The sequence below is a fragment of the Aphelocoma coerulescens genome, chromosome 3 (genome assembly GCF_041296385.1).
Source record: "Aphelocoma coerulescens isolate FSJ_1873_10779 chromosome 3, UR_Acoe_1.0, whole genome shotgun sequence".
In the NCBI taxonomy this organism is placed as follows: Eukaryota; Metazoa; Chordata; class Aves; order Passeriformes; family Corvidae; genus Aphelocoma; species Aphelocoma coerulescens.
Window position 1 is genome coordinate 78,890,948 of NC_091016.1, and position 22,829 is coordinate 78,913,776.

The window sequence follows — 22,829 nt, forward strand, 5'->3', positions numbered from 1 at the left end:
GATAAGATAGCTGGTAGTTAATGAAGTCAGTAATTGCTAACCTTAGAGCAATTCTTGAGTAGGGAGTATGGCTTAATGAGAAATATATCACTGGTTGCTTAATTCTCTCAACTTAAAGTCTTGGTCATTCAGAAAAAAAGAGGAGTTGCCTTTTGAAGTAATAAACCCAGAAATGTAATTATTATGTGGTATTTAAAATAGATAAAGATTTTTCTTCCTACTTCTCCCTCTGTCAACAATTGTACCCTTGGTGCACTTGAGAGGAGTGAATACTTCTCGAGCTCTGGAACTCTGAAGGAGTTCTGCTGAAAAGGCTGATTTCTGGCTTATTTTTTCTTTAAGTTACAGCAACTCAATAAGTTGTCAGATGAACCAGCATGATAACATTTTGGATTTCCAATACTACGAGTGTTTTTTAACCACTAGGACATTAGTAAAACTACCAACACATTACATATTTAAATGTGCATGTATATACATCTACAACGTGAGAAGTCAGCTCCATAATTTTCTTAGTCATAGGTGAAGTAGCCTAATTTGTTGATTAGATTGATTTAATTATTGGTTTGATGATATGCTGTATGGTGAGTGTGTTGTGGCAGCCTATCAAAGCTGTTAGGCTGCCATTAGGTGGAAAACTTAATTGAGGACACTGAATTATGCAATTGAGACAGGAATGCTTCACAGCACATAAATATGAACATTATTGATATAGATGCAGCAACAAAGGAAAGTAACTATTTGAATACTTTCAGTGATCCAAGAGCGTATCGTATTAGGATGCAGTATATGATCACCATCTGTGGTTTTGCTTCATTCTGCCAAAAGCCCTTCGCAGACTAGCTGCTTATGTACTTCTCATGTACTGCTCATGAAGCCTCCCCTTCCAAGTCACTCTTATTAATATTGTATTACTTTATTTTAGTTTGCTTGTTTAAAAAATTCTTACTTGATTATATGCTTCATCTGGAGGCATTTACTTTTGTAGGTGGCATGCCTAATTTATATTTGGCGTTTTCATTTGGAAGCATTATTTGACCTTAAAAAACCCAACAGTACCTTCTAACTCAACATCATGGTCTCAGATTGACCTGTTGAGATTCAGCTGCCTTTGCTATGTTTTCTTGGTATACAGAGCTTAAATCTAACATTGTATGTACTGCTGCTTAGGAGGAGGTCAGGATGAAGCAATACTAGAACAGAAAGAAGTCAGTTAAGGAAGAAAAAAGAAATTAAGAATATCCATTGAATGCTCCCACATTTGTTACATGGTTCGCCGAGGATATAGCATAGAGAAACACTTGCAAGGGAATGTAACCGTAACTGTGTGTAACTCCTTTTTGGAAAAGCAATGTGGTTCTTCCCTGAAACATGCATACATGTGTTTATACCAAGTTTTTATCTGATACTGTGTATGTTTTCAACAAAAAAAAACCCAACAAACTTTTTTTCCTACAATTAAAATAGAATGTTTTACAAAATAGTCCTTATTTCTCAGTACTGCTAAAGACTGTTCTTTAAAAATGGGGATCGTGTTACAAAGGTTTGAGTACTTGTGAAAGTATTTTGTTCCAGAATTCTTTTAGCTTTTCTGCCTGCTTATGCTAGGAGCAGTACAAATTTAAAAATATTCGGGAGTTCTGGAATAGGAATTTTGTGTCTCATGCTTAAACTCGAATAACCAGACTTCACTTGGTGTGTCACTGTTAGGGGTGTACAGTGAGGTCTGCTGGCATGCAGATAAATTTTAGTAGTTGCCTGAGTCACAGCCAGCAGGGATGGTTTCACAGCAGTCCCCTGGCAACCAGCTTCTCTGCACTCCGTCCCTTTTTGTTTTCTGTGAATAACGTATATGTTTGAGAATGTTTAGTTGTAGACAAAATGAGGCTTTACTCTGACGCTGGAAACTGAGAGTTCTGGTAGGGTTTCCTTTCCTTTAAACTAAAGCTGCTTTTGCTGGTAAAGTTATGCAAATCTAAATGATTAGCAATCAGTTATCTCTGCCTCTAAGATTTTTCATTTACTGGCCCTCAAATAGAGGATCAATCTTCTGCCATTATGGTTGTGATTCTCATGACCAGCCAGTTTTAACCTTTCTTTTGACATGATATGGAGAAAGAGTGCTGTTATGGAATTGGAGCCTCCAGTACTTTAAATGATAAAGTCATTTGTGAGGAAAAATAAACATAGAGTTTTGTCATGTAGGTCATTAGATCTCCCTTCTTGGATATATTAACAGCTCACCAGGATTAGTCAAGCAGCTGTATCTAATTGGATCTGCTTTGCACACGGTGTTGGACTGGATCACTTCTGGAGGTCTTTTCAACCTGAACAGGATTGTGTTTCTATGATCTTGGATACAACCTTTAAATAGGATATACATGCAGGAACAATATCTATGAAATGCCAGGAATTCTGTTTTCCTGTGTTTCAGTATAAAATCAAAAGAGCTTTACATCAGTATGTCAGTGGTATCTACTGTGTGTCTCCATACAAATTATCAATGCTTTCATAGCTTACTTGATGTGCTGCTTTTAATTGTTCAGTTTGAGACATTTTGTGACCTTTAAGAGTAGAGATGAAAGGATGAAATACTTATTTCTGCTTTGAGTGATAGTCCTTGCCTTTATCCCTGGAGCATGAAAACATGTCAGTCTGTCTTGATACAACATACGGAATTGCCAGTAAGTAATTTTTTCCCCCCGTCTATTCCCAGTCTTCTCTTACTTCATAAAAGGATCTGTTTCCTGACAGCTTTTCTTAGCATTGTGGCAGAACAGAAACTCTCTGGACAACAGCAACAGCTGTCTTAGTTCCCTAGCCATTCTTCCCTGTATTTCTTGCTTTCTAACAGTATCTGCTTTGAGGAAGTGCTTACCTAATTTTTTCAGCAATATTGCACATACATTAGTGCTCCAGTTCTCTATACGTTGGTGTAAGTCAGGCCATAACATTCCCGCATACATGAAACACAACTGATAGCATTGTGCAGCTGTGCCATTGTTAGAAGGCGGATAAATAGCTGTCTTGTGTGAATGTAGCCTCCTCATTTTATTCACAGCTACTGACCAATCTTGTTTTTCCTTTTATTCAGCTGTTCCATGGACACAGAATCTCAGTACGACATAACAAACCTAACTGATGGGGTTTGTTCTCAGCCCCAGTCTCTGACACCTCCATCTAGGGAGGAGAACATTTCTTCTTTTGAGTATGTGCCTTTAATAAATATTTGTATTGCAGGCATTCAGACTAGGCCTTTTATTCAATCATAACAAGATGCATTTTTTCTTTTACCTCTGCATAACCAAAGAGAATGCTGCCTAATTCTGCTAAGCTGGAGTCCCTTTTATGTTAGTGGAAACAATTTTCACTTAACATTGAACCTTTTGTTGCCTTTTCCCTGTTTCTAGCTTTTCTATGTACTATATCTATTTTTACCATGTTCTTCTAATTCTTTCTTTTCCTTGCCCCTTATGTGTTAGTTTTCAGGAATGAAAGCCTGACTTTGGAGCAAATTATTTCTCCCCCTTATTTTTTCTTCTCAGACATGCTTAGCTTTTCTTTCTTATTTTTTGCTTCCCCTGCCCTCCCCGAGAGGGTCCATCTTGTGAGAGACACTTTTCTCTCATCTTGTGAGAAACACTTTTTCAGCTCAGGAAAATCTTCAGTTTGTCATGGCTTAAGTAATTCAGTAAGTGGGAAATGTTTCTCCAGAAATACTTACCAATGAGGTGTCAGCACTGCAACTAATCTTTAGAACCAGGCCTCTTGAGCTCAAAGATCAGCCTCTCTCTTCACCCCGTGTGGACAACATCTTCAGCACATGGTAAGGTTCCTGCATGCTGCATGGTTGGAAGTAAGTCTCTGCAGATCTGCAGCTAGAGCTTCAGTCAGTATTCCAGAAACAGGAGAACCCCTGTGGCACATCCTGCACTGCCCATCCTCCTTCTCAGTGTGTTCAAGAGGACATTCAGTATTTGTTGTGAATTTTCTTCATTAGTCACTCCTCTTAATTTATTATTACTACAATTGCCAGGGAACACAAGAGAAAGTGTTCTTGTGCATATGGAGTAAGCAAACTGATGGACTTGAAAACTAAAGGCTAACTCAGCTTGAGAGAACCCCATCCTCTCAAAATCTTCTGTCTGATTTCTTGATGTTGTCTTTGCAGCAGTGGCGATGCGACGCTGCTTTGTGTCCATCTGGAATGGTAATGAGAGGATGAGCAAGGGGTCAGTAAAGTTTCATTGAAAGCAATTATGTGTTAGCAGAAAAAAGTCCCACCTGCCATTAATTCCTTGCCTACATAAAGCAGTGAATTGAGGTTGTGTTAGAAGTAAAAGGAAGAGCAAGACTTCCCTTTGAAATGATCATTAGCACTGCTACTTTCAACATGAAGTTCAGCTCTCAGCAGTCCCTTTCACAAATTTCTGAATACATAGTGGTAATCTCAGCTAGTTTACTTGACAGTGTCCTCAGTGGGAGGTAACAATGATATCTCAGACTTCCATGGCTGAAGATTTTTGAAGGCTGACTTCTTTTTGGATGTCAACAAGAAGCATCAGACCTGCTCTAGATAAGGTCTTTAACAAAGTTTATTTGATACTTTCGATGCCCTGGTCAGGTTGTCTGATAAATGTCTGGTTCGGTTTTCCTGGCTAAAGGAATCAAGTTCTCTCTTCAGTACTCTGATACTCCTGTTATAATCCTTAAGTCCAGTCCTTGTGGACTGCCCTCACACTTTCATAATGAAAGTTCCTAATTAGCATCAGTGCGATGTATTTAGTACATAATTTTTCAGAGCTTGCTTAGCCATAACCATTGAAGTTCCCAAGGATCTACCAAGGTTCTTATCTCCAAGTTCAGCCTCCTAGCTTAGTCTGTTTCCTAGTCACTGAGCTGTGACTTTGAAATGATCCTGATGAGGAATAAACCCAGACTTTCAAACTCAGATATACCTCTTTTTTTTTTCTAAAAATTAATTTATGTAGTGAAGATCTGAAGCTGAATCAACAGGCAATGGATATGTTAAATTATATGTCAGAAATAATAGAGGAGGAAAAATGTACTAATAGACTTAGTATATCTTTCTTGTTTTGCTTTATAAAGGAACCTTGGTTATATATTGTTAGTGGCTTATGTAGTAACTAATTATCCTGAGAGAGTATTTTCTAATAAATACACTATATTGTGTAGAAAGGAACTATTCAGTAGTGGATAATGTAGTTTTGCATAGTGTAAGTATATAGGGAAGGGATTGTGCAGTGGGACATGACAGGTTTTACAGCTGCACTTGTTCTGTGCCTTTTTTTTTTAGAAAATGCAGTGGACAAAAATACTGTATAGTATGTGAACAGGAATGAAATAATAGAAATCAAGGAATGATAGTGTATAGGTGGGTCACAGACTGAATTCTAAGCTTATTCTTTCAGATGTTTTATCAATTTCTATAATTTTTTTTTAATTGCCAAACTCATATTTTTAAACTAATATTATTTTGGGGTTTGTGTAGTTCAGTATATCAACATATTTACTATTTTAATATTAAATAGTACTTATTAATATTTATTTTAGTGACATAACCCTTCACTATACTGTGCACTTAATAATGTCACCACATATTTAATATATTACGTATTTTTATAATTTAGTTCAATGATAAATGTGTTGGATTAGATTTTGGGTTTGTAAATGTGAAAACATGCACGCACACACACACACACCACTGAGCCCCAGGAGTCTGGCAGATTACTTAAGGCTAAATTAATTAAGATTAATACTTCTGGCAAGATTGAACAATTGTCTTATTTTGATTGTCCTACTTGCTGCATCTTGCATTGGCCTGAGTTTTACTAGTCATCCTCTTGAATTTCAAAAAATGATGCTGGTTTATGGCACTGAGCACTGTGTGTGGTCAATGTGTTTATCCAGGTAGCTACATCAAATTCAGACCATGTTTCACAGAGACTGCCAGTGCCATAACTGATCTGCAGGATGCTGCTTCAGGTTGGGATGCAGTTGAACGGTTTGGAACTCTTTTTCTTTAACAATGCAGAAGGGTAGTAAAGAAGTGACTTCTTCCACAAGTCCTGGTTCAGGACTCATGTCCCACTCCTTGTCTGAGAGCCTGTAACTAAATCTGTTGGTAACTGATCTAGTGTTGCAAAATGATTAATTTAAATGGCCTTTCCTTAGGGTTTGCCAACAGATACAGCATTGAGAATGCTGGAGTTCAGGTGGATTTAAGGACTGGAGTTTTGAGAGGACTGCTAATGTATGCCCTGATCCCTAGTGTGGTTGTAAGAATTTGTACAACGCAATATGAAGTCTTTGAAGACATCTCTTTGTCACACCTTATTTAATTAGCTTGAAATACTGCCCAGAACCTGATGTGGTGGTTGTGGCTGACTTCATCTGATACACACCCAGTTCCCCAGAACAAGACAAAAACCCCCAATTTCTTTTACCTTAGTATGTCTTTATTTTAGTCTGTTGGATTGTTAGCAGTTACTCATTTGTGGATAGAAGCCAGGGAGGCTGGATAAATGCTTAAGAAATTATGGGGGAGATAAGGAGATAAAACAAATTAGAAGGAACATTTAGTGAAAGCAAAGCACTGTAAAATATACAAAAAGTACTGATCAGTATTTTTTGACATTTTATAAACCATTGTACACTTATTGCCATGGTAATGAATGGAAATTGAGTGGATGATAAATGTTTTGGTGGTTTTAATTTTAAAAAAATGAGGAAGGCAGTAAGCAGTATAATTTTTACTCTATTTTCATTTAGTAGCTCCTAGCTACGGTTTTGTTTTCAGCTTGTAGGTCTGTTTTAAAAGTCAGAAAAATAATTGTTCAAAATGCCATCAAAGTACCTGTATGTTATTGAGGGGAAGAAGGACAGAACATTGTTTCCAAGACATTTTATTTGTCTGTCACAAAAAAGGATACTGACTAACACCAGAGAGAGCTGCATTCCTGTATCCCTTTCTAACTGAAGGTTTAATTGTGATCAGAGCCCTTTGATACACGAGGAAAAGTTATGAAAAGAATAAGAAGTTGAATAATAAATTCCTTAATTAAAACTAAATAATAATGTATCCTCTTATTTAAATTTTTTTAAGTGCTCTGTTAATAAAAATAAATGCCAAGCAGGTTTTTCAAATACAGTAAAATAAGCTTTTCACAGACATTGAATTAATTTAATTGCAGTAGTCTCTATTGTCATTTAATTTAGTAGGCAAACAAGACCACTGATCTTTCTGATCTGGTATTATGTATCCAACTGTGAGCAGGATCCTAAGGTGTTAATATTTTAATGGTCATAGTGAACTGTAATTCTCTTTATTGTACTGCGTGAAACAAGAGTAGAGTTTTTCAGCAGGCCCACAATATTGTAAATTTTCTGAAGTGTTAATGGTACTTTGGAATATTTGGATAATTTGGATAATTTTGCATTCTTACTCTTCTGACATATTACCTATAAATTATGTGGAATGAGATCAGCTTTGTTTATTAATCTGTTTTATTCTCACACTTTCTTTCACTTATTTGAGTTTGTGACACTTTGTTCAGTATTATCACCTGTGATTGTGTCCTTTGTAATCCATTCAAAATTGAAGATACATTCCTATAGAATACACACAGAGATGGCAACACGAATACCGGATAACATGTGTTATGTACTTATTTATACATTCACATATAGTATTCTTTGGAATGGTAGTTGTACCTTTCACAAAAAGCAAACATTTTGCTTTGCCAGAGGAAGCATTTGGTTAAATATACCTCTGGCTAAATAAAGAGACCACCAACAGACAGGTAGGTGGAGACATTATGGTTGGCATACCACTTCAAAGACAACAGGTTGTTTTTAATGTATTTCCCATTTAGGGATTAGTGTTCATGAGCATGGGCAAATTATTCCTTGCTGTATGTTTGTGGTTGTATGCAACATAATGAAAGGATTTCCAAGACAGATTATTTGCAATTGGAGCTCATTAATGAGGTAGATGAATTGTCAGCCTGATGAAATGACACAGATAAAAATTTAGCCTTAAAATACACCTATAAAAGGGAAGTTACTGGATTTTAAAGCCATGCCCATAAATTAATTTTTTATTTTATACATGAAAATTTGTATTTTATTTTAATTTTAGTTTGTATGTCTCTGAATATTATGTGAGTTATCTAATGAAAATTAATATTTGTGAATATATTATCTGAAATACATTACATTTTTAGTGTCTGTGTATTTAAACTTTAACAGTCTTGTTCTTAGTGGTTCACATTTTTAAGTAATTTCTGTTGCTTCAGGTATGGGTTAAAGAACATAAACTTTTCAGAGTTTCAAGACATATATTAGGTCTTATGTTAGGTGAGTTTCCAGCTGAGAAGACTTTTACTAACTTTCCACCTATTTTTCTGTGGACTTGTGCTACAAGACAAAGGTTCTTCGAATGGGTCTGCTTCTCACTGGGACTATTAGCAGTTGCTCCAAGAATGAGAGCAAGACAGCATGTAGGATATTCCTACTAATCTCCCTGCTTCCAGCCCTTTTCAGCCTGGAAGCCTCTCCAGCTAGCTGAGGTTTGTCTGTATTTCCTAATGCTCAGTGTGTTTCTTTTTCATGACTTTGTACCATTGGCAAACTTCAATCTCATTTTTTTCAAGTAATTTACACATATCTTAAATAGCATGGATCCCAGCATAGAAATGTAGTAAAACTCACCTTTCTCGACTGTGAAGACTGGTGATTTACTCCTATGTCCTGTTTTCTACCTTTTGAGGAATTATTTAACTGTGCCATTTCTTTTGTATGCGCCATTTCTTTTGTATGCCCCATCTGTTAAGTTTTCCCCAAACCATTTGATTAAGGACTTTCTAAGCTCTCTTGGAAATCTCAGTAGATCATAGCTCTCTATCCATGTACTTCTAAACCATTCAGAGATTTCACTTTACAAAAGCTGTGTTGCCTCTTCTGTCACGAGTCATCCAGATGTCTGCTAATTCAGTTCTTCATAATGACCTATACCAATTTGTATGGATGTCAGGCTTATGGGTCTGTAGCTCTCAAGATGTTCCATGAAAAAATTTTTGAACCTTACTGTAGTGTGTTTCAGTGTGTGTAAGGAGATTTACAATTGTTCCTAATATTTGCTGATCATTTTGTTGATTTAGTTTTGTAATTTTTATATAGTTCCTTCAGTTTCTTTGAGCCTCCCACAGTGAGTTCTGGCATCAGGGTCTCTCCAGTTCCCTTCACTGAACACCAGTAGAAAGTGTTAAATTAGCTTGTCCACAGGGGTCTTGTCTTCTCTGTATTCCTTTATATTTTCATTGCCAGTCAGTTCTGCAGACTCCCTGGCAGGCTTTCTTATTCTTCATGTCTTTGAAGGAATATTTATTGTTAGTTTGCTAGTTGTTCCTCTTCTATTTTCTTATTCTGCACATTTCTTCTGATATCCTCTTATATTCCGTTGTTTATAGTCATGCTGCTTTTCTATTGCAGTTACCTAAGTCTTAATAAATGGTATGTGCTGGCCTTGTGCATACTACACAGCATCTTTAAGTAGTTTCCACAGTACCTGCAGGGATTTAATTTTTGTTCTTTTGATGTGTTTATATAAAAATGTCCTCGTTTTTATGTATACTTCCAGATGTACTGCTCACCAAAGGCAGAATTTCCACAGCTATCCTTTCCTTTTATACCTGTCACAACTTGAGTGCAAAGCAGGTAGTTAGAAATTTATGAGATTTATACTTCCAAAACCAACATAAGAGCACAAACAGTACATGAATTACATATGCACAGTATCACTGAAGGTTTTGAAAGCTATCACATTGTATTTCAGAAGTGTGGCTACACATTTTGCTGGGTAGTCTGGTGGGGTTTTTTCAGTGACATTGGCAGACTACTCAAATGGAGTTTTGAGAGCATTAGAAGCAGTATGTGGAGTACTCTGTAGAAGAAAAACTCATTACTGATCCTTTTCTCATAATATTTGAATGCCCTGCTCTTTTGTGCAAAACGTATGATGTACACTGATGAGAACAAAGGAGTTTTGTTGGTTGGTCGGGGTTTTTTTACTTCAGTGTAAACGGGTCAGTTGCTAGAACTTTGATCCTTCGAAGTAGAATTTATTATTTTAGTGTGTATTTTTGAATAGGCTTGTTCTAATTCACCTTGATGTGAATATCTGATCTTCCTTTTTTGTAAAGTCCTCTGTACAGCAGGAGTGGAAGCTATGCTTCACTTTGAGAAAAGTGTTGAGGTAAATTTAAAGATAAGTTATTGCTCAGACAGGAGCAGCTTCAGATGCTGGAAGTTGTCCTTTTAGACATTTGCAAGAAACTGTGCAGTCTAGTTCCATGTGTATCAGCATAGTGAAATAATTTTATAGCAGCTGAATATCTGTCCTGTAATGTATTAAATAATTTAATTTCTGATAAATTAAGTTGCATATTAAGTATTTAACTTCGACTTGCTTTTCTTAAGGATTCTTAACGGGCTCAGTAAGTACGGGTTGTTATGAGTGATACTCATGCATCTTAGAATTACTTAATTAAAATAGTAAGAAATAATTTGCCTGTCTTGTGGTATGCTTGAATTTTATTTTTTTCTCCATGTTTCAGGTAAATATGCTGAAGATATATTTGGTGAACTTTTCAATGAAGCACACAGTTTCTCATTTAGAGTCAACTCCTTACAAGAACGTGTAGATCGCTTATCTGTCAGTGTTACACAACTCGATCCAAAGGAAGAGGAATGTAAGTTACCTCCTGCATGGAGGATTTCTTATTTTGTCACTCAGACAGCACTGACAGGTAAAATGGAAATAATACTTTAATAGTTTAAATCATATTTATAACAACACAGAGCAAAGCATCATAAGAAAGGTCCATTTCTATTTCTGCTACAGGTTTCTTTTATAGCCTTGAGCAGCTTTCTGAGCTCAGCATTTTCGTGGTTACTGAATGATACTGTTACTAATGAATTTACTTAAAAATGGCTACAGGAGTATCTGTCACTTCTGTAGTGTTATGTATTAGGAATATTAATAATACTATGTAATGTTATGTGAACGCTTGGAGATAAGTCTGTACACCTTTTTAAATCTTTCTACTAATTCTCATGGAATGTAAACATTTGTTCAAGTAGGATTTTTGCATTTAACTTGTACCATCTTACTTTCTGTATGACATTATAGTTGTATAGCTTCATTTGTTGATGCTGTATAACCTCTTGGATTCTTCCTAAATAGCTTTAAGTATTATAAATATTGGTTAGCACTGAGAAAACAAGTACTCTCAAAAGTCATCAGCTCATGCCCATAAGACAAAATCTGTACGGAATTTTAAAAGGTGCCTAGGCTTTGTGATGAGTACAGAAACATTGACCACCTAATGTGTAAATGCTGTGAAGCTCATTTGCCTTCCTCAGTATCTGTTGGTTGCAGGTGGAACTGTGAAAAATCTTGTAACCCCAAACATTTTAGGGTGTTCTAAACTATGTGCTCAAGACCTAGAAAGTAGAGGAACATCCCATCATGAAAAATAACTTCAGATTTCTTGTGGTATCCAATTTTAAACTATAGAAAGCTGTTTCAGTTCTGAATGTCTGGATATAATAATTGTGTAATATTACATTGTGGGATTGTAATTGTGGTACACAGAAAAAATGAAGTGTCAAACCAGGAGCGTGGTCTTCAGGCTGTCTTTGGTTCTAGATGTCAAAATTTCACTAGTAGCAAATTTAAGCTAAGGGAAGTTTTGATTCTGTATTTCGCGTGACATTAATTTTAGAACAGGTTTTGAAAGACAGCTGTTCACAGCTAGTAGCAGATTTTCCACAAAATCATGACTTGCCTAGGGGAATTCTTACATTAATGGGATTTTCCAAGTCTCTTGATAACTGAGCATAAATCACACCCATACACCACTTTTTCCAGTTGTTGTAGTTTAACCTGGCAGGCAGTTAAACACTACACATCCCCTTGCTTACCCCTGCTCCACAGTGGGAGGAGGGAGATAATTGGGGGGGGGGGGGGGGGGCGGAAGGTAAAATCCGTGGGTTGAGATAAAGGCAGTTTAATAGGACAGAAAAGGAAGGGAAAACATCAATAATATTAGAATATACAGAACAAGTGACACACAATGCAATTACTCACCACCTGCTGACTGATGCCCAGCCAGTTCCTGAGCAGCAGCCCATCCCCCAGACACCTTTTCCCTTGGGTTTATATACTGAGCATGACACCATATGGTATGGAAAGTCTCTTTGGCTAGTTTGGGTCACCTGTCCTGGCTGTGTCTCTTCCCAGGTTCTTGTGCCATTCCCCCCCCCCCATCCTGCTCGCTGATAGGGTGGGGTTAGAAGCTGAAGAGTCCTTGACCACTGCTCAGCAACAACTAAAACATCAGTGTGTTATCAGTATTACTCTCATCCTAAATCCCAAACACAGCACTATACCAGATACTAGGAAAAAATGAAATCTCTCCCTGCCCAAACCAGGGCATTTTTGCTATGATTGGATAATGACAAAAAGTCCTTTTCATGTACCATAATAAATTGTCAGCAGTTGTAATCTTGTAAGAACTGTAACACTCCACTGTTAATGGCATTTCCTCATTTACTCTTGACAGCTTAGTTTTGGTTTAAATCAGAGGGATATGTATGTTGATACATCATATCTAGTATGTTAATCATTCACATTTCCAGAAAATGGAGAGACCATTTTAAGCCATTGAGTTAAAGCATCCAGGGATGTTACAGGATAGCAAGATGGACAATTGTATTATCCTGTGTAAAAGGCCTTTGACAAGTTTGGCTCTAGGTTTCAGGACCAGAAATCCATAACTCTTTGATATTAGAGAATTGCTAGAAGTACTTTTAAATAGTGTGTAGTCCCCAATGCACCATACCAACACATTTTCACAGAACTGTGCATGCTGTAATGTTTGCTAAACTGTATAGCTAAAGAAAGGTACAGACACTGCAGTTAAAGGAAACGGGGCTGGGAATAGGTGTACCCAATGAAGTCCAGCATGGCTCCATGTGACTCGAACCTGATCCCCTGGGTTTGTGTCTCACACCATAGAAAAGCAGTGGCTGCTAGCACTTCAGAGGAACACATGCAGTCCTCAGTGTCAGGAGCTGTTAAATGACTGCTTTTATTAACCTAAGACTGCCCAGTCCCTGAGCTGTACCCAGTGCTCCTTATTCACAAGCATCTGCCTGGAATGAGTCACCACATGAGGACAAAGGAGATGGGAAGACATTCGATATTACTTAAAAGTTAGGGATCGGGAACTTTTTTCCTTCAGTATACTGTTTTGGGCTTGACTTTAGAAATTGATCACAAATAGTTTAGTTTTAGTCCTAGTGTGGACTAGAAATGCTCAAGGATGTTAATGAATGAAGGGAGGGCAGGGGAGAATATTTGAATTCATCTTTTTTAACCCTCTATTCAAGAATTAAGCAACTTTCAGTACTTCTACTCAGCTAACAGCATGAGTAAAATGGGATGTACTTGTGAAATGAGTCTCATCTGCTCTTTGCCAGGAGGCAGTAATAGAAGATTTAATGGGTTCCTATGGGCCCATGCTATTACACAAGAGAAAGAAATTAAGATTCATTTAAAGCTAAGTGGCATGAACAAAAACAGCCCAAGTCAGCTTCAGTAAACAAGATGCGGATACTTGACAAGATGTTTCTGATAGTCAGAGTAATGAAAAGCTCTGAATTTGTTTGAACAGTCTGTGTGTTTTCTCATTTTGAATTATTACAGTATCTCTGAGAAAGAATAAAGCCAAGGTTAAGATTGTATCTTTAAGAGCCATAATCCTTGTGCACAATTCTTCTGTCATAGAAGAGTTGCTATGAACTTGGTTTGGTTTGAATTATTACACATTTTCAAATTCTTGATTTCTCAGTGTTATTAATTTCATATTTTAATAGATTAAAAAAAAACACTTTATTCTTTTCATATGCATGTGGGTTTTTCCCCTCAGAAGATACCCAACTTGTATGCAGACAAAAAGAAATCCTCGGCTTTCCATCAGTAAACTCAACTTTATTTCAATTGTATGGGAAACAAGCCCATACGTATCCAAGAGTAATAATACCTGGGGTCCTTTTAGGACTGAGAAAACACATTCTTGCTATAAAGCTGAACTAAGGTTGACAGCATCACTAGCCCTGCAATATAAGGTGTCCTCATAGGTGAGAAAATAAATCCTGAGTATAGTTTCTCTGCAACCATTTTTACCTTCAGTATTTACTTTATAGGTAACATTACTAACTGTCCATATATATGCAAACTGTATAAGTAAAATAATATTTTTCTTAACTGATCACATTTTTGTGAATTTAACTGTGCCTTTTAAGTGTGAAGTACTGCTAAAAGTGAATAATGTCATACTTACAGAAATCTGACAGTTTTGAAAAGAATATTCATTTTAGCAGTTACGTGGTTCTTTTTTGAAATGCTGATACATGGTACAGCACTGATGTACAGTGTCATGAGGTATTGGAAAATAGTTTTGTATCATTCAGAAATAAATAACATCAGGGCAGAACGAAAATTCATAAACTCAAAGTTTATCAGAATATTTTGGTATTAATTTAGTGGATCTTTCAATGTGTGCTGCCTAACTCTAGTGGATCTTTCAATGTGTGCTGCCTAATTCTATTTAAATCTCAAACCAGAGAGGATCTCAAAGGCAGTGTATCAAATTCTTGATTTCTATAGCATATCTGTTACAACAAGCAACTTAAATAAACCTAATGGCAGAAGTGCTGTGGGTGAGCAGCCTGGCACACTTCAGGAAAGGAATCAAACAGTGTTGTGGATTTGTTTCAGTGGACTTCTGGCTTTGAATACATGGCTTATTGTTTTTCTAAACATTCTATAAATATTGCTCTGTCATTAAAACAATAGTAGTTCAGAAGTTTGGCTGAACTAACGCCAAAAAGAGATATGATGTTTTGCTGTGGGGAAAAAAAGGTGGCATTTGATGGCGAGAAATGTAAAAATCATGACAGATAATTGTGGTCTGTATGCTTCTGAAAATGGGAAACTTGGTCAACTTTAAAGTCTGGATACTCAGCCCCTTGTGAGACTTAGAAGGAAGGGGTAGTAAATCCCGGTTTAAGGGGCCACTCTCTGTCTCTAGCCTCTGAAGAGGATTTTCCTGAGTATAAAAGTGTATAAATGTAATCAAAATTAAGAACAGGGAGCACGTGAAAATTGGGTTATGGTCTCCACATGTACTATGTTAAGTGGTGAATAACTCTATTGTCATTTCATTCTTTAGAAATTTTACCTTCAAAGGCAAATGAAGACTGTTAAATTATATAGTAGGTTACTTTTTCTTGCACATTTCTACTTAAAGTTGGATTTGAGTGTGTCTCCCTCTCAAGATTCTGAGCAGGTAGGCTGGGCTCCAACTGCTCTCCAGGTTTCTTCTCCAATTTTCTTAGGCTCTTGATTAAATTTATGGGTTATTTAGTAAGTAAATCAGTTTTAAATTAGTGTGTCCAAGGCTTAATAGTTCCATGGTAAGACCATGATATTGCATATTTTCTGTATAGAAAGAGGGATCTGGACAAAACACCGTTTTCTAAACAGTGTGGTGGTTTTGTTGAGACTCACCAGCAGATTCAGTGCTTGATGCCCTTGGGTAATTCACATCTTAATGGGGCTTCCTGGTTCTACACGCTTCATTTAAAGCAGCTTCTGAGTCCTCTTAAAATGATTGCTCTAACATTTACATCTTCTTTTTGTTTACCCATAGTAGTTAAGCTACATACATTTCAAAGAGTTCTTGAGCTTTCGGAAAATTTCTATTTCTTGTGTGGGGGACAAGCCCAAAAAAGAGTAATCTCTGATCTACAGAAGTAATCTCTCTCCTTAGCAACTATCAAACCCACAGTCAGAGTATTCTGATTGCAGAGAAACCTAATGTGTGTGCATTCTGGTAATTGTTTAAGTGGATAGTCATTAAAAATATTAAATAAATAAGGTAGAAATCAGACTTTAAAATTGCAGTGTCTCTAGGAACTGAATCACACAAATCTTTACCTTAAGAGAATTTTCAACAGCACGACTCCCTACCAGTTAATTACCTTTAATGGGAAATTTACGACTAAGTTATTTATTCGTGAGTGTCGTTCTTTCCTCTCTGCACTTTTCAAATTGCTGGGTGAGATTTTGAACAGAGAAAGGGAATTGTGGGCAACCGAGGCCGTTGATTTGTATAAAATTTCTCCATGTCATTTAGTTCTGCAGGAAGTCACAGTTGTGACACTGAAGAGTTTCCAGTCTTGAAAGTTGTCAGGGTGAAATTCTGCAGAAAGTGTTAAGAGAGTGAGCTTTTGAAAGGAATATATGTAGTGTATTTATTTACTCTCTGTAGGAGAATGGTATTTTTTGGCCTAGAACTTAATCATAAATTGTGTATTTGAATAAGTTTGAAAGAATAAAAATAAACCTAGTAACTTTTTTTTCTCTTCCAATGAAGTACAATGTAGTATTTAATGTATTTGAAAAGTTAAAAGTAGCTACTTTCTGTCAGTACGCTGGTGTGCTCTATACCTGACTTTTACTACAAATTGGGGATTGCAGTTTAATGAGACACTTGCCAAGAGATAAAACATTGTTTAGTATACAGATTACAGATATGCTTTTATTTAATTTGTACTTCACCCCAAAAGAAACACAGTTATTGTATCTCATCAGGGCAATTTAAATACCCTTTCCCCCCCCCCCCAGTTTGTTATTGATTACAAGTAAAAATGGACTGGCGCCTCTTTTTCAAAACCGAATGTATGAAAGGTTGGCTGTTAGCTTTCTGACAGACAATTTTTACTTATGTGGAAAATATTGTTGTGTGCAGAGGGTTAGATTGGCAAATATAATACATCTTTTCATACAATCCAAGCAACAGACACAATAAAGACAAACAGGCATTTGTTTAGGTTGTTGAACAAATCTTCAAATTAACTTGTGAATATCTCAACATTTAAGGAAATTATTTAAGACCTCGTTTTTTGTTAACTGCAGTGAACACAAGTGGTGTAGTAGGTGGACTTTCAGAGAAATATATCTATATAAAATTTAGGATCTTGGGCTATACAAAAAGTTCTGGTGTTAGTTAGGAATTAAGCAACTGGAAGCATAAATTTAACAGCATCAAGTCAAATGCCTGCAGCTGTTCCAACTCCTCCTTCAGCCACTCATCTCTTCTCACACCTGAATTCATACATCCAATTTGTCTGACCTGTCCCCTTGCTGTGCCAGTTTGTCAATCAGCCAAAGCCAAGTGGCTGTGGGACCAGCCAGGTTTTCACATGTTCCCCCCGCTGAGGCTGTAAACCACGCAGGGCTTTTGTCTCTTGGCCAGCTGGCAAGCTGAACAAGTGGCTTTGTAAGCCAAGACATGCACAGCCCAGGATTACGCTGGCTGTGTGACGTGGGATTTACCTGATCCCTCTGTGTAGGCGAGTTATATCCATGGCATGGTTCTCCGTATTTTGTGTGCCACATCCCTTTGTTTCCTGAGTAATGTCCTAATGTTGTTGTTTGGAATAATGGTATGCTTTTCAGGGAGTGCCTCTTACTGGGTATCAGCATAGGAAATGCTGCTTGAAATTCTAGTGTGTGTTTTCCATCTCTGCTGTGTATCTCAGGTTTAGAGAGAAAATAATTACGCTTATTGCTGGGGATTGATTGATTGATTTTCCTCTGGTGTGTTATCCCCCTACACATGTGTACAAAAAGTGGAGTTTTAAGCAAGAAAAGGGAAGTTATGATTTAGACTGGCTGTGTTTGCTCATTGAAGAGATGGAATGCTAATAAGGAGTTTATAGAACAGTGTCAATAATATGGTGTCACATACTCCGTGAGCATTTTAATATTAAACCAAAGTACTGTATTTATTTATTAGAATAAATGACTTAGTTCATTGTCTTCAGAATGTACACAGGTTCAAAGAGAAGTATACTAAGTTTTACTTTTGTTGGAAACGTCTCAAATAAATGACAGACAGAAATCTTGCAGGATTGCCAAGCAACTCTGAACACTGGGTGTTATTTGTATAACCAACAATCCAAAGGAAAAGCAGCTGAAGTATAAAAAGATCTAAGACTTAAGTTTTTAGATGAGGTAAACCTCAGTTATTCTAACTGAACTTTTGCCAGCTGTACTTCATGACAGGTACAAAATATATAGGGTTATTTATGACTGCAAAAATACCTACAGAAATTGAGACTCCTAGCTGACATTCAGACATTATAATACTTCATTCACATACTTTAAAAGGCTTCTGAGGAGCTAATTAAAGGTATTAAAAAGAATAAAAGACACTGTGATGAATTAGAACCTAAGGGTAAAAAGGAGGAAACTTCTCCAGGAGAACACAACCTTGCCAAGTGTAATAAACTTCAGAAGCCAAGCTGAAAATCAAATAAATCCCATCTTTAGCCTCACAAAGGATGTTGCCAATATGCTTAGGTAAGAAGACAGAACATTCCAGGAACTGCAAGCCTTCTGGAAAAAATCCCGCCTTCCACCCCTTTGTGATCACACAGTAGAAATCCAGCTTGGTGTATGTACATGTGTATGTGTACACTTGTATGTGTTACAGGAACCCAAGTGAAAATACAGTTTTCAGCTTAAACAGCTTTTTCTTTAAATTGTTGCCAAAGGCCCTAGTGATAGGGGACACGAGTAGAGTTGTCCTCTCATCTTGCATAAAGGGGCATTACTATCAACCTGTTTCTATAAAATAAACATAATTATTTATAGATAAAATGCATGTGCTGAGAATACTCTCTTTGCTACTATGTCTGAAGACTGGTTTCAGTATTGTTTGTGATTTTAGGAAAAGAGCCCAAACTAATGAAAAGATTTGCTGCTTTATCTAATGGAAGTCTAATGCTGGTTGCAAAGGTAGCCTTGAGAGACACCTGGACTTCACAGGTGCAGTAACTGAAGATCAGGGAGGGAGAGAAATATGAGACTAAATAAGTATACTGTTTCCAGAATTAAAAGTGCAAAGCTTATCAGTTGTGGTCACTTTTCCATTAATCTTTATCTAAATTTTAATGAAATAGAAAAAACTCTTTGGAAATTGAGAAAGATACGGAGGCTTACCAGGAGTGGGTAAAAATAGTTGAAATCACTGTTTAATGTGTTGTGTTCATGTAGTATAGTTTTCCTTTGGATCTTACATAAAGGTAGTTGATTATTCCTAACTACTGTGCTTTAAAGTCAAGGTGGCTCTAAATTAGACAGAGAAGGCTCATGTTGATTAAACAGATTAAAAAGCATTTGACTAGTTTCATGTGTTGGAACATAGAATCACCTCCCATTCAAGCCCATTGATCTCAGTAGCATAAGCTTAAGCAATTTGCTGGTTTGGCATGTCAGTGGGCCTTCAGTGGAATTGCTGCCTACATGCAAGCAATGCAAAGTTTGGCTTGCTCATGCCATAAAGGTAAAATCTATACCTCAAGACAGAGAGTAGATTTTAGTAGCAAAAGGATTGTGAAATGGAGCTGGTAGATGTTATTAGGTACTTCTGAACTACCGAATGATATTTTACAGCTACAGTAAGCAATTTGTTGAACTACTTAGGACAGACAGAGTTATGATATCTATCTAGGTGAGAAAAATTTCTTGTGAAGCTAAATAGAGGATAACGTGCTAGAACATTACAGACATGATTTTCACATAGTCTGACAATATCTTGCCATGGCAATACTGCTAGATGAATCTGCATTTGCTGTAAAATGCCTAAGATGCAAGCAGTGGTGCTTTATATTTTAACCAACATTAGGCAATTCCAGATAATTCCAAATAAAATTTATTTGGTGGGGTTTTTTAAATGGCAATATTCCCTTTCAGTGTCACTGCAGGACATTACAATGAGAAAAGCTTTCCGGAGTTCCACAATTCAAGACCAACAGCTGTTTGACCGCAAAACTCTGCCAATTCCTTTGCAAGAAACTTACGACATTTGTGAACAGCCTCCTCCACTTAACATTCTCACCCCTTACAGGTTAGTAAAATAAAATAAATCAAAAACAATTTCTAGCTTATTTTATGTAATAGAGAGGATATATCCAGGCACCTTGCTCATGTTGAGTAGCTCTTGAATATTTAAGGAGCCAGACTAGAAAACTGTGAAGCTGCTGGAGGAATAAAAGCAGCAGAAGACATTATAAGCATTAAAACTTTACTCCATTGTACTGAAATTTTAACTCAGTGTAAAATGGTAGGAAAAAGTAATTTTTATTATCTGTATTTATTAAACCATATAATGTACTTGAGTGTGAAGAAATTAAACAGGTAAGCGTGTAGAAAGAAGGATCTTCAATGGAAATGAATTGAAATGTTTGCTGTCCCAGAGTCGATTTGAATCAGTAGCTGAACATGAGCAGCCACACAAATTTGCTCAATGTTTTAACAGCAAGATTTGAGTTATTGGAGTGGGAGGCCTCTGATTTATGACACTCCTTTTTTTGTCTGGAGCTTGTGTTAAAGTTATCTTCCTAAAATTAGGACCTTGAATGCCAGGAAAGACAGTAAAAACTGATGATGCAGGAGGTCAATGATCATCTCTTTTATGTTCCTCAGTAAAACATTTCAGGGTCTGAGATACCCTGTGTTCCTTAATATGCCCTTCCTTTGTCTTAATGTTTGGATTCATGTCTTGTCAAATAAATAGTATGCCCTGTTTGTGTCACTGTATTTCAGGGATGATGGAAAAGAGGGTTTGAAGTTCTATACAAATCCTTCATATTTCTTTGATCTATGGAAGGAAAAAATGTTGCAGGACACCGAGGACAAACGAAAAGAAAAGAGGAAGCAGAAGGTACATATGTTAACTCTATATAGCTTCTCCTTGTTTTTTCCTAGAAAGGGTTTGCTTGCAAATATACTACTTTAATAGCAATCCAAACTTGACAGAGTCATCTTTATTCAACTAAAACTACTTGTATTAGTTCAGTTCCATCAACTTTAGCAATTAAATAATAATAATAGTAGTAGTAAAATGATACAGAAGGACCTGAAGCTTTCATGCTGTCTTAACATAACCGACATCAGATTTGCCAAAATTTTTGAGTATTCTAGCAATGACTTGGAAAGGAGGAATACAGCAGGAATAAAGAATTTAATTTGAACACTTACTTGTAGGACAAAATTTTGACAATCTTACAGGTGGAAAAGCTTGAATGACATTCCACCTAATCTTACAGGTGGAAAAGCTTGAATGACATTCTAGTTTAAACTAGAAAGAAATTAGTAGGAATATAAAACTTTGCTTGTATGTTCTTAAAATTAAACAAGCACTTTTGCAAAAGTAATGCTTTTTTTGTTTGACCATTATTCTGTATATTTCATACACAGTAGAGAGAGTAAATATGAGTGTCAGATTCATAATTTGATTTCAAACTTAGAATAAAAAGCTACTTAAACAGCTACTTTTCTCTGTATTATTCAGCTACTTATCCACTAGACTTAAGTTTCTGGCTCTTACAAGTCTTTCTGGTTTACATATTATGTTTAGCCTGAAAGTAAATTTTTCTTGCATTTGAAATTGGATTGTTTTTCATAATTTTGTGGCTGATGTTTATATGCAACTAATTAAGATCACTGTCTCAGTTGTCAGTTTTGTTTGCACAACTCTCCTACAGCAGAAAAATCTAGATCGCCCTCATGAACCAGAGAAAGTGCCAAGGGCACCTCATGACAGACGGAGAGAGTGGCAGAAGTTAGCCCAAGGTCCAGAGCTCGCAGAAGATGATGCTAACCTCTTACATAAGCACATTGAAGTTGCTAATGGCCCAGCTTCACATTTTGAATCAAGGTTCCTTTATGTTTTTTCTATCCTTTATTAAGTGTATTTGTACTGTGTAGTGAACACACATGAGAAATGGTCAATGACAAGAGGCTACTGCTCCCCTTGAAATGCCCTGGAAATCACTGATTTGGCTTAATCAAAACTCAGTTTTAAAATACTTTGTGTGTCCTTGAAGGAGTAGTTACTATGTTGCTATTTGTAAGGGTAGTGTGTATCCTCATTGTATCCTTAAGGATGTTGTTGTCCTCTACAGCTTGATGAAGGTGTAGTGTCACTGCTGCAAGCTTGCACCCAGGTGTGTCACTACATTCCAGTCCTGACCTACAAAATCCCTATTATTCCAGCCTCTTGATTTTTCTTAAGCAGACACTGCCAAGACTATATGATGTGTGTGATGTGAACGAACGTCCACTTGGAACTCAAATGAGAATGCTGAGCTTCTCTTTACTCTTGAACAAATCCCTGATTTGATTGACATTTCTGGTTATAGCCTATTACAAAATCCAACCTGTTGAATTCTCATTTCACAGCACGTGTTTGCTGGTGGCTAAAAGTAGCATTTCACACGGTAAATACCTGCTGTGCTTATGCTTCTGGTCTTTGTGCAAGATCAAGTGCATTTAACCAACCAAGAAACATCTGAAAGCAAAGAGGGCTGACAAGTAGTGTTAGGACATTTGGGGGTATAGTTTTGGTTTGTGGGTTTTAGGTGTTTTGTTTTGTTGTTTTTTTTTTAATTAAAAAGCATTCATTGTCTTTCCAAAAAATAGTTAATTTTTTTCCCCTTTGTGTGGTCAAAAACACACCATAAGAGAGTATTTTGTTTAGCTTTGTAAGGCTTTCAAACAAGCTCAGTAGTGATGGTGAGTAATTATGACAGCTGTAGGAGAGAGTGTTTGCTGCCTGAAAAATAGAAAAACCTGCTTATGGAAAACTTAGCTCAATTCAGAATGTGAA

The 22,829-nt window shown here is 36.6% G+C and overlaps 1 protein-coding gene across 2 annotated transcripts in view; it reads left to right on the top strand.

Moving 5' to 3' along the window:
- The window catches only part of WASF1 (WASP family member 1), an 88,577-nt gene that overhangs the window by 59,962 nt on the left and 5,786 nt on the right, over positions 1-22,829 (top strand). For both annotated transcript variants that reach the window (XM_069010991.1, XM_069010992.1), the window contains exons 3-6: positions 10,638-10,772; positions 19,913-20,066; positions 20,765-20,882; positions 21,706-21,878. In XM_069010991.1, the coding sequence (XP_068867092.1) occupies positions 10,638-10,772; positions 19,913-20,066; positions 20,765-20,882; positions 21,706-21,878 (580 nt within the window). The remainder of the gene's footprint in view (positions 1-10,637; positions 10,773-19,912; positions 20,067-20,764; positions 20,883-21,705; positions 21,879-22,829) is intronic.